The 12,544-nt window shown below is 38.5% G+C and overlaps 1 protein-coding gene across 2 annotated transcripts in view; it reads left to right on the top strand.

Annotated features, from left to right (window-relative positions):
• The window catches only part of NUDCD1 (NudC domain containing 1), a 104,762-nt gene that overhangs the window by 90,447 nt on the left and 1,771 nt on the right, over positions 1-12,544 (top strand). For both annotated transcript variants that reach the window (XM_075213967.1, XM_075213968.1), the window contains one exon: positions 8,299-8,458. In XM_075213967.1, the coding sequence (XP_075070068.1) occupies positions 8,299-8,458 (160 nt within the window). The remainder of the gene's footprint in view (positions 1-8,298; positions 8,459-12,544) is intronic.

The raw sequence follows: 12,544 nt of genomic DNA, 5'->3' as shown, positions 1-12,544 counted from the left end.
TTCAGCACAGTCCTATTCATGTTGAATGGCAATGCTGTGGAATAACTTCAGCACTAATATATCCATGTATACATGAAGTGATAGCAGCTTGCTTGTGGAATAAAGAAAACTGCTGGGAGTGCAGAGAGTGAGGGGTTCTAGTGACATGCATAAGAAATTTTAGTGGTACAGTAGTGGATGCATACATTGCACCAAACCAGCCGGTTTGTATTGACACCACTTCCTGTATGAAATCTCATTACATTTGTGGAAGTATATTCTCTGTCTATTACATATTGGTTAATTCATGCTATGATATGTTATGATATGAAGCTTGACGAAAATAACTGATATGCTCTCTAATTTTTAAGTTGCGTTTTGCTTGTTTTTACACCTCTTAGACAATGTCGTTTGCTACAAGCTTTTGTCTGTGTCTTGCTGGAAAGTTTCTAAGACTAGACAATTAATTTACCTTCAAGCTCTATATGTGCAAATTTAAATTTTTGTATTTTGCTGGTACTTAAGAATTCTGTTTGACCAATATCATTATAATGATAGTTATGTATCAATAATTTATTAACCATATTTCACAGCTCCCCTATGATTGGTCATAAAAGATTGGACGCTCTGGCAGTAAGATACTCCTGAATAATGAATTCAACTAGAAATGATCGTACATTGATGTTAATGATATTTAAGCTTTGAAAATCAGCTGGTTAAATCCAATTGTTTGCTAGTGCAAAATCATTCTATAACAAGTGTGTGTTTTTCTCTCTCTGGAGGTTTGTTATTCAGAAAGTTCATAAAACCAGGAAGAACACAAAGTAATACATAGTAATAATATCATATATACAAATCTGATCACTAATGCCTACTTTCTCAGTCCCTGTGAGGAGCACTGGTATGCAAAGTAATGAGGGGAATGTCATACACACAGATAGGATCACTATGTTCCGTCTCCTACAGTCACTGTGAGGAGCTCTGTAAAGCATTGTACGGAATAAAATGCCATATACACAGATAGGATCACTGTGTGGCTTCTCTTATAATCACTGTGAGGAGCACTGGTATGCAAGGAAGTAAGGGGAGTGTTATACACACAGGTATGATCGCTGTGGTCCAGATTCTGAATTTGGCACATGTTGGGCATAATTTACACCCGTATTAGAGGTTCGTCTAGCTCTGCAACTATAACATACATGCTAAATTTATGTCAAGCATACACATAACTAGGTTATAAGCACAAGAAATGTTTTTTTGTTTTTTTTTATCAACTTTTGCTTTGATAGCGAAAAACAAATTTGCTATTAGGCTTTGATATAATGCAGCAGATATAATATTCCTTCTCCATACAAATGAAAGTAGCAAAAATAAAATAAAATTAAATACCCCCCACAAAATCCTGTAATATATGCATGACCAATGAAAAAAACGCCTATCCATTTCAGAGGTGAATCTGTATCTGTGTATTACCCTGGTACCAACCGGCCAGAAGGGGCACAGTACTATTCAGCATTGGGACTGAACTCTCTAGTTGTGGGGGCTGCTCATTTTTCCGGGTCCATTTCTAGAGCACCGGGACCAATGCTGAGTAGTACGGCGTTCTGTTTATGGGCTTGCAAATCGCAACACGTCGGATGCAGATTGAGTTTTCAGGCTTCAAACCACAGGATTTACTATTGATCTAAAAAGAAAAACGTCCAATTTATGACCGTTTGCAAACCACATACTGAACCGCCCCTTAGTAAATTTCCCCCAGAGTCTTTCGTTGTCTCCTCCCAAGAGCCCAACACGCTCAGCGGTGCGCTACAGCTACGTCAGTGACACAGTGGTTAAAATAACCAGATAAACAAGAGAAAAGTGAAATCCTTATATTTACTTTCTATGTAGAACTTCGCCTGGAAGGCTTTTAAGATTTATTTTTTTAAAGATTGAACCATATAAAAAAAGCAGAGAAAATATTATTATTTCTGTTTTTCATTTCCACCTAAAACATTAAGGTTATTCTGTGCTCCGGGCAGGCGGTGTGCCTTCTAAGTTACAAAAAGTCCTAGTTGCTTCAGATGAACAGTATACAGAGTAAACGGCAAATATGAAACTTTTCTTTCTTAAAACATATCATTAAAAATAGATATAATAGTAATCTGACCATCATAACTCAGAGCGAGTGTCGTACTAAAGATCAATGGACTCCAGTTTCCTTTCTTACAATACACAATCAGGTTTTTATGATTAATTTGTCTGTGACATTCTTTACTTGTTAATTGAAATGTCGTCAGGATGTCGTTTTACAATAGATTTCAGTATTTAATAGTTGTGGTGTTCAAAGATGTATCATTTACGCTTTTGGGATGAGTAAATTCAACTTTATGTTCTTTGTCAAGTATCATGAACGTATCATATGGTTTCAATAGACCTCTTTCATGTGGTTTTATTATTAGCTGATTTTTGTACAGTTATCTGTTTTTTTTGCACAATGGTGACTTTATAACCAAAAAATTTATTTGTTTTGTGTGAGATTAGTATATTGCCCCTTGACTTAAAGTGTACATCACTAATTAAAGGGTTGTAAACCTTGTGGCGTGAGCACCCAGAATGGTCCCTGACAAGCACTTGAAGCGGTGATGTACTTCTAGCTAGAAAAACGCTAGTGTTCATAGCGCTCAATCTTTCTAACGCTGTCACATGGGAGCAGTTGTACTTGGAAGACGCTGCATGAACGTTTTCTGAACGCGGTACCTCCTGTGTAGAAAGGGCTGAACGTTCTATTGGGATAACCTATGGGCCGTAGTCTTTTATAGGTGTTGGCGGAATGCAAGAAGGATGTTAGGGCCCGCGTTTGCAAGCTTAGCCAGGAACGTTGGTTTATCTGTAGTACAGTATAGAGAAGTATAACTTGCAGGTATACAGCAATCTGCAGGCATTCAGCAGTTCTTGTGGAACAGAGGTAGTTACAGATATATAGATATACCTTGCAAGTGGTGAACACAGGTAAACTGTCTCTATGAGGTTACTATGTGCCACACGGTCATATAACACATCTACTTGTTTATATATGCAGGTCACTTGTAAGCTGTATGTCCCGTATTTCAGCAACATTGTAAGAGTCAGGTGTAACAGCAAACTGACAGGTTTGGGAGACTGAGGATATTGTGGTGACCGTGAGGGAGGTGGTGAATCTGGGAGAGGAGATAAGTTCTGTTTTGGACATGTTTAAGCTTTTGACTGTGTTGGGGGCATCCACGTGGAGCTAGCAGAGAGAAGGGCAGAGGAGGCCATTTTTCATCATCATTATCATCTTTTTTTATATAGCGCCACTAATTCCGCAGAGCTGTACAAAGAACTCCTTCACATCAGTCCCTGCCCCATTGGAGCTTACAATCTAAATCCCCTAACATACACACACACGGGCTGAGAGAGACTAAGGTCAACTTGATAGCAGCCAATTGACCTACCAGTATGTTTTTGGAGTGTGGGAGGAAACCGGCGCACCCGGAGGAAACCTACGCAGACACGGGGGGAACATACAAACTCCTCACAGATAAGGCCATGATCGGGAATCGAACTCATGATCCCAGTACTGTAAGGCAGAAGTGCTAACCACTAAGCCAGCGTGCCCATCACTTGTGTGACAGAGGTAGGGAAGATAAGACTTCGGTGAAGCATCGTTGTGCCTTGTACTTATTCAGCTCTCCCTAATGTTGTTTATCTTTTTAACAGCTGTAAAAGCAGGAAATTTGCTCTGTGTGATACCCCATTCATTTCAATAGGTTTACATGATTAAACGAAAAGTGCTGTAGGAGGAAATGCGGCAAGAATATATCTGTTGTGAGGCTTCCTGTGCTAGAAAGGAGCGGTCTAGACTCTGTCTATTGGACTGTGGCCTCTGACCAGATAGATGTGGGAAACGTGAGTCCAAACAGGTGTTTCTGGTCTGACTGAACTCTTTGAAAACTGTCCCAGGACAATGCTGGGGGATACAATGATTGGAGGGCTGTAAAGGGGGGGAGTACCTGCTCCATTTCGGACACTCCCTGTTAAGAGCGCTTACTATTTAACTCTGATGCTGGTCTTGGTCTCCATGTGTCCTATCTGCCAGAATCAAGTTTAGTTCGACAGGGCTTAGAAAAGCATGTGCACAGGACTGCGTAACACAATGCATTTATGTCTGTATTTTGTTTTGGATGCATGTAAACCTTCAGATCCTGGGGGCTTGCAGTGTTGTACATTAAAGAACTCTTGGAATGCATGGCATTGTTTTGAAACTGTGTTCTCCAACTGCTTTTATTTTGTCTGTTAGTTATTTTTTTGTTGTTTATATTTTGTATGGCCTCCAGCTATTCTCATTTGTGCAGTGAGTAGCCGGTAGCCCTCGTTCCTTGTCTCACAGAGCACAGGGTGAGGCTGTACCGCTGATTCAAGTAGGAATGTTAATTCTAAACCATTTTTTGGTGAATAGATGTCTCTATGGTTGCAATTATACTTTTGTTCAGTTTTTTAGTTTCATTACTGTTTCAGATTATTGTTTTAATAGCAACTTTCTGAAATTGTTATGCTGACTTGTAAAAGAACTAAATAATAATCAGATTTGTAACATTGTGTACTTATTGTAGGCAGTTACAGGATGTCGGAAGCCTAACTGTAAGTGATCAATGGTAGTATTAGTATGTCTATAGTGGCATTCTCGGGTTTGTACTGTTTTAGTATTGCAATATTTATGTGCTCATCCTCCAAGGGTAAATCAGTAAGAATATCTTCCTTTGAAGTTCTTCAGACTATCTCGTTTTGTAAAACTGAAGAAAGTACAATTGTAAATGCAAATGGTTTAGGTAAGTTCTTTTAATTAACCAACAGACCCTAAGAAAAAGATGTAAGAATTAAAAGGGAACTCCACACAAATGGAAGAAAAATATAATGTAAAATTAACAATTGATATTCTTAGTTTTCCACCTTAATGCAGTATAAAAGTGGGCATGTTGGGGAACAACCCGGCATTTTCTCCGGGATCTCTGAACTCCAGGATAGCTTTAGGCTACTGTCATCTATAATGTACCAATACCTCTATCATTTCTTTAATTAAACAATGGACCCCCTCATCTCCCTTCTGCGTTGGAAACCTTCAGCCTGAGTAGGTTCACCTCCAGACTCCTAATCTATATATTCTATTCTCGTTTTACAAAGCACGGTCAACTGTCCAAAGAACTTCATGAGCTCTGATGGGATGAAGACATAAGTGAATCCCTGAGCCTGGAAGACTAGTCCTGAATACACAAGGGAGTTTATAGGAGCTCCATTTTGATGATAATAAAAGAAGACTCTTGCAAATGCTGTTCCGCATAGTGCCATCAAGACCATTGCCATTTACTCCTTGGTTCCCAACTCTTGTTGTCGCGGCTTTAGAATGGAAGGCGCCCTGTCCAATATCTTTTGCAGTATCCCGAGACATAAAATCCTCTGGAAAGAAGTCCTGGACCCAATCGCAACCTCTACACCAGTCCACCTTCCCCACAACCTCACTTATCGCCTACTCCCACGTACAATCCCAGAAGTGCCGAGACTTATATAAAAGCTGATAGGACACCGAGGTGTCTTGTAGCCCCTAATTTGGGGGAAAAAAACAGGATTCCCCACTATTTGAGCACACGTTTACAAAATCCGGCAAATGCGTAAATTAGAGCATATCACCAGTATAATACAGGATAGCCCTGTTCAGTTCTCCACACTTGGCTCCCATGGACCACACGCGATGTTGACAGCTCTTCTCACACCATGCAAGAGATCTCCCTCTGTGTCCTGTGCCCTTTTCTCATTTTCAGCCCAGTCGACACCCCTCTGCTACCCTTACTAACCATTTCCCGGTCTTCCCCTTCCCAACCCCTGTCCCTCAGACTGAATTCTTTTTGCCAAACTTTTAATGTTAACTTGCTGGTTGATTATATAGTGTAAAGTTTCCCCACTGTACAACTCGTCTGCTCAATTTTTTTATCTTCTGTACCCCCCCTTCCCCCTTCTTATTATTGAAAAATCCAATAAAATGGGTTTGTTTTTTGTTTTGTTTTAGCTAGCTGACCTACTTGTGAGCTGCAGATTTCACCTAAAATGCAAGAAATAACAAGTCTCATAATCCATACTTTATAGATTTCGTTTTTGTTTGTTGTTCACATTGATCTGTTTTGAATGTCTTAAATGACAAGACCTTATAATACATGTACGCCTAAATGTTTATAGTTTTATTATTTATTATTATTTTTTTTTTTTCTTTTTATTCTGTTTCTCTCACCGCCCGGTGCATGAAACTACCTTTTATAAAGCATTTGCATAAGACAGGCCGTTCTCGTGCCTGCGGATAAGCTTGGCTGTCACACACATCACTGATGAATAGAGAGCAGCGGCAGTTCTTTCTACACCACCACTGTCTTTGACAATTAATATTTAATTTGTAAAATGGCATGTAGAATGACACTTAAAAGAACGCAGTCAATATAATTTATTCTGTAATTCTCAAGTGGACGTTCTGGATTGGAATATCTTGAGAATGTAGGCTATGGCACTCCTGAAGACAGTCCTTCAGCTGCACGTAGCAATCACTCGCTGGGATTTAGTTGCTGGTAGGAGACCGCATGTTATTAACAATCCTGAACTGGATGTTGGACAGGGAAAGAGAGGGGCTTGTTTGGGAAATATCAGACTTTTGTCTGTAACTAACTGCTATATGTTATCAAAACCGTATCCATCAAACGTAAACATTCTTTAAAATACAGTTTATAAATTACCTTCATATTACTTTTTTTTTAATAATAATAATTATTATTATTATTATTATTATTATTATTATTATTAAAAAATCCTATACTATTTTTATTATATTAATCTGTTTTTACTGCTCTCCCGAGACATTTAGCCTATGATTAAACACTATCCACAGATAGCTGCTATATTTTCTTCTATGTTTATATTTTTCCAGGCATTAAAATTGCTATTGTTTTGCTGCATGTCCTGTGCTATTTTAATAAAGTGCAGAGGGATGATAAGGTTGTATTTTACAGACTTTGTACAATCCGGAGTATATTGGCGTGTAATAGTAATGTGAGATTATTTTTTTTATCTTTAAATTGTATTATATTCGGAAACTTGGGGGGGGGGGGGGGGAGGTTGAGGAATAACTACAAACAGAATTGCGGATTCATCATTTTAAGCATAGTGTGCGCTACACTCACAATGGTCCTCCACTTAGTGACACTAATAAAAGAATAAGATAATAGCTTGTTGCCGTGGACCGCTGGGTGAAGTGATTGTTGAGTTGGAGGTGGTCTCAACAGGCTGCAGATATCATGTAGAGGTCATGTAGGAAGGGCCAGAAGCAAGATATGAAGACAGACACTGCCTCAAAGGATGTATCTTACAGGGCACGCAAAATGGAAATGCAGTGACACAGAGACCCTTTAATTACAAAACCCAATGTGTACATGTGCCAAATTGAACTCCCATTTCATACATACATGGGGAGCACGGTGGCTTAGTGGTTAGAAATTCTGCCTTACAGCACTGGGGTCATGAGTTCAATTCCCGACCATGGTCTTATCTGTGTGGAGTTTGTATGTTCTCCCCGTGTTTGTGTGGGTTTCCTCCAGGTGCTTTGGTTTCCTCCCACACTCCAAAAGCATACTAGTAGGTTAATTGGCTGCTATTAAATTGACCCTAGTCTGTGTGTATGTTAGGGAATTTAGACTGTAAGCTCCAATGGGACAGGGACTGATGTGAATGAGTTCTCTGTACAGCGCAGCGGAATCAGTGGCGCTATATAAATAACTGATGATGATACACATTATGCTACCAGAGGCTGGAGATATGATAGAAGACTGTCAGTTGGTAAATGTTCCTGTACTTTACTGTAGCACATTAGTTTACCATGATAGACATGGATTCCATCGTCAGTGACATTGTTGAGAAGGTTCTAATTATTAACTTTTTTGACTTACATTTTCCAAGTATATTCTTCTTATTTTTCACTCTTTACCTTAATGTGACAAACCTCAGATTTCTATCACTTTTCTCTGTCCATTTTCTCCTCTCAGGTCACTACATACATTTTTTAAGTGTTTCTATGTCATTGACCTGAATACAATTTACTCCAATAGCTGTGATCAGCAAATTCTTCACCCACCTGCTTCTACATTCACATTACCACTCAGCTGTTGTGATCATATTTTGAACTTACATCATCCATAATTATGTGTTCAGTGCCATTCTGTGAAATATTTCTCTGTAATTTTCTGTATTTACTTGTGGATTTTGATGTCGTTTTGTTTTGCCATTTAGGTAAATCTTGGAAGCAACCAATACCTATTTTCAGTGGTAGCAGCACCAAAAATGATGCCATGTTTCTCACTGAGACATGACGTGGATGCACTTCTGTGGCAGCCGGCTTCATCTCCAGGGGACAATTTATGGGAGCACGCTGCGACCTTCAATGCTCTTGGTAAGCAGTCGGTGATCAGCGGTCGGTCAGCTTTCACCTGAACCCACTCATCATCATTCTATCTATGTTTACATTGATTATAATACAAAAGATAAGAACCTGTGGACTGGGGTCGGAATCCGAAGTATTTTAGATCTTTTGGCATGTTTGAATGTCCTGACATGTCACATATTACAGTCAGACGTGAACCTTGTTGCATCAGTTACCAAGACATGGATCATCCAGAGTCATGGTCACACCATGATCTGTTATCATCATACTAATATCACTGTGTTAGGACGGCAGTTGTACAGATTTATGGATTGCAGAGGGAACTGACGTGTTGTTGTTCCTATTTAGAAACACACTGGGGTATATTTACTAAACTGCAGATTTAAAAAAGTGGAGATGTTGCCTATAGCAACCAATTAGAATCTAGCTTTCTTCCATTTAGTGCATTCTACAAAATGACAGCTAGGATCTGATTGGTTGCTATAGGCAACAACTCCACTTTTTCAAACCTGCCGTTTAGTAAATATACCCCCATGACTTTATTCGTACATTACATTTAAAAGACAAAATTAAATGGAATAATTCACCTTCACCATAAAACTTGAAATAACATTGATGTTCTTATCGTTGAGTTGTACAGAGTCTTTTTTTTGAACCACTTAAATTTCACATGCACGTGCAAGATATTACTGATGCTATTACTTGACCAATGATGAAAGACCAGTAATATCACTTGTTCATTTAACAAAAAAAAAGACAGGAAAAGGAAGGCAGAAAATCTTTATCAAATCGCTTTACATGAATATATACGTAGCTGGTTTGGGCAAAACTCATGAAGGTGGGCGCAATAAGCTTCAAAACAACAAGAAACTTCCCATCTGCTTTTACTTTTATTAGAAATAATTTCGTATTGGCGATCACAGATAAGAGCTACGTTTCCGAACTGCTATATTCACTAACGGTGTAGGTGTTCATAATATCCCTGTAGTGTTATATTACTTACAGACGTTAATGAGACCTATTTAAAGTGCATACCTCATATAGGTATATGACGCCATCGTTTAATATTATTATTTATTTGCATAGCGCCAACAGAGAGTATTGAACCGGTCCCTGCTCCATTAGAGCTTACAGTCTAAATTTCCAGATTTGCTTAGTAGTCGTCATTGGGTATTTCTCACTAGTTGCAGTATGTAAATGAGAGAGAGGAGAAATTACCAAGCAGCTATATATCTTGAAAATTACCGAACCACTCATTATTATACTCGGCCTTTAGTTTGAGGACATTTCCTATCAAAGTCCTGCTCTAAACACGTGTTGGAACTACCCTATCATTAGTGGACTGTAACCCTAAAGTTGGCCCTCCGGCACATCAGATTTATCCCAAACTGTGTCCTCCACTGACTACTGATCATCTCCTGATGTCTCCACTGATCACTTGGTGGACATTTATGTGAGCGCAAAGCTCCACCTTACTGCTAGCCCGAAGTGTACTCTTGTTTGACATCAAATTCTAGGTAGGATTAGAAGAATCTGTTTTGAAAACTATTTGCTCTCATTTTCCTTGGATTCATTCATAGAACGTCTTTTGGCTTTTGATTTCACGCCCCTAAACTCTCCCTCTGCATTCACTGTTTAGTGGTTCCCAGCCTTTCTAATGGCATGATACACAAACTGACTGACTTTCACCTTTGAAACTTCTGCTATAACACAGACATTTTTGTGACACACTGATTGGTAATTTACACGGTCCTTTTAGTTTTTATTTACTGTGTATTATTTTCACATGCTACAACAATACATCTTTTATTTCTGTATATATGCTTTAAACACGTTTTATAGTTTAGCTTCTAAATTTTAGTTGTCTTGGGGAGAAAAAAAAATCTAGGTATAGTATGAACTCCCTTACAAATGTGCTTTTTGTTTTAAGCGGAAGGATGACAATAGGCAAAAGTTGTACATTGATTACTTGTCAAAACACCCGATCATTAAGCTGGTAATAAGTTGTTTTTCCGGCATCATGACAGACATCAGTAGAAATTACACGCTTTACTGTAAACCTACATGTAATCCAATGTGTCTCCTCCAATAAATTTCTGATCTCTGCAAATAAGAGGAAAGTGTTTAGGATGGTGTGAAAATGAAATTGGTGTTGTGGGGCTGATGAGTGGACTTGTGCACCAAACGTATAACTTTTATAGCACGCGGGGCTCTTCAGTCGACCAGGATGTCCTATCGTCCATCGTCAGGTCGCACTGCAATTGTGTCACTTGCGAGATTTAATCCTGTTTCCGTGGCAACAGAATCACACCGATCACCGCTGTTTATTTTGCATCGGCAAGAAGAAAACCTCATATTAACGTCCGTTTAATGACCTGTTAAAAGAAAAAACATCTTTCTAGCCCTGCAGTCGGGGTTATACAATTTTGTGGAGGATGTTGGAGACATCTGACCAATTATGCTTAAACGGTGTAGAATCTTGATATTTGACACGCACAGTACATAATGTTCTGTTACTTAATACTAGTGCATTCCAGTACATTTAATATTTTTAAATACACTGAAGCAAGCTAAATAAATCTCTTGTCTTTATAATCCTGTTCTTTACTTCTCATTGTCTCAAATAAAAGTGTTTCTTGGAGATTCAGTTGTGGGGAAATACCCCTATACTACCCCAAAATCCTAATACAAAAAGCATTTGAGGTTTATATTTGTTACATGTAATGGCCATAAATTTTGTAGCAGTTATTTTTCAATTTTTTTAGTGTAACTTACTGCTGTTTAGTTTATGCAGCGCTAGACACAGAATTCTTCAGATTCACTTTTCAGGTTAAATTATAACGATCTACTCAAAGTGATCACAGATGCAAGTGATTGAATAAGTAATTTATTGTATTATCTGGGCACATTTTTGCTTTTACAAATAAATACACAGTCAAATGCTCATATGCATCAAGTTTCTGGACATACATACATGTAGGTATAGATACAGCGCTATATGTTTTAGAGATCGCTATATAAGTCTTCCAAGAAGATTCTGAAAAGAATACTTTACTTTAAAAACAACGTAATCCACTATTGTTCTTTTGTTTTGTATTTTATGTCACTGTATGTTATTTGTATTATTTTTATTTTATTTGCTTTCTGTATACAGGGTTGTTTTTGTTTCAATAAGGTTTCAGCAACTATTGCTTTTTTTGTCTTGCGTCCAGTGTCTGATAAGTTTGTAGCAGGTGGTGCTAGAACCAGCATGCAAATTATTTAGAGCCCCATGGATCTGATTCACCGCGCATACGGAGTGCAATGTGCCTGAATTCAACATGGAACATATCTGAAAATACGTGTGCTGATGAATTAGCTGCTCAGTTCTAGTACACGTGACACTGCAGGATACATCCAATACTTATGTGGAATATAAATTCACAGAAAAAATATTGATATTCAATTTAATGTCACTTGTTAATAATAATAAAGGCATTAATGATAAAACCATGAAATGCATTTATTAGGATGTTCTTAATGTCTGCTGAACATAAAATACATTTTTACAGTTGCTCCTGGTTACAAACACATGTTATAGCATGCATATGTGTCATCACTAATACTCAGGACTTAGACTAGACCTGTAGCTGGAGCAGGAGATGCAACAGAAAAACAGGTATCTGAGAGATGCCCAAAGCTTGAATAAGATACTGCTGCGTGTGCTCACGCGTGGTACGGCCTAACGGTGCATGCGCTTACTGTACATTAACTATAGGCAAGCGCTCTTTCCCGCCCTGATCCCTCCCTGAAATCTTAGGTGGTGGGAAATGTCCCTTGCGTTTGAAGAGGAATTGACCGTGGCTGGTCCGGTTTTGGTCATGCGTCGGTTATGTCCCTTGGTGAATTAACCCCTAGGGGCCTGATTCATTAAGGATCTTAACTTGAGAAACTTCTTATTTCAGTCTCCTGGACAAAACCATGTTACAATGCAAGGGGTGCAAATTAGTATTCTGTTTTGCACATAAGTTAAATACTGTCTGTTTTTTCATGTAGCACACAAATATCAACTTTACATTTCAGTGTACAAATAAGCTATCAAGTATTTGTGTGCTA

The sequence above is a fragment of the Mixophyes fleayi genome, chromosome 5 (genome assembly GCF_038048845.1).
Source record: "Mixophyes fleayi isolate aMixFle1 chromosome 5, aMixFle1.hap1, whole genome shotgun sequence".
Classification (NCBI taxonomy): domain Eukaryota; kingdom Metazoa; phylum Chordata; class Amphibia; order Anura; family Limnodynastidae; genus Mixophyes; species Mixophyes fleayi.
Note: the sequence above shows the minus strand (reverse complement) of the source record. Positions and strands in the feature narration are given on the sequence as shown.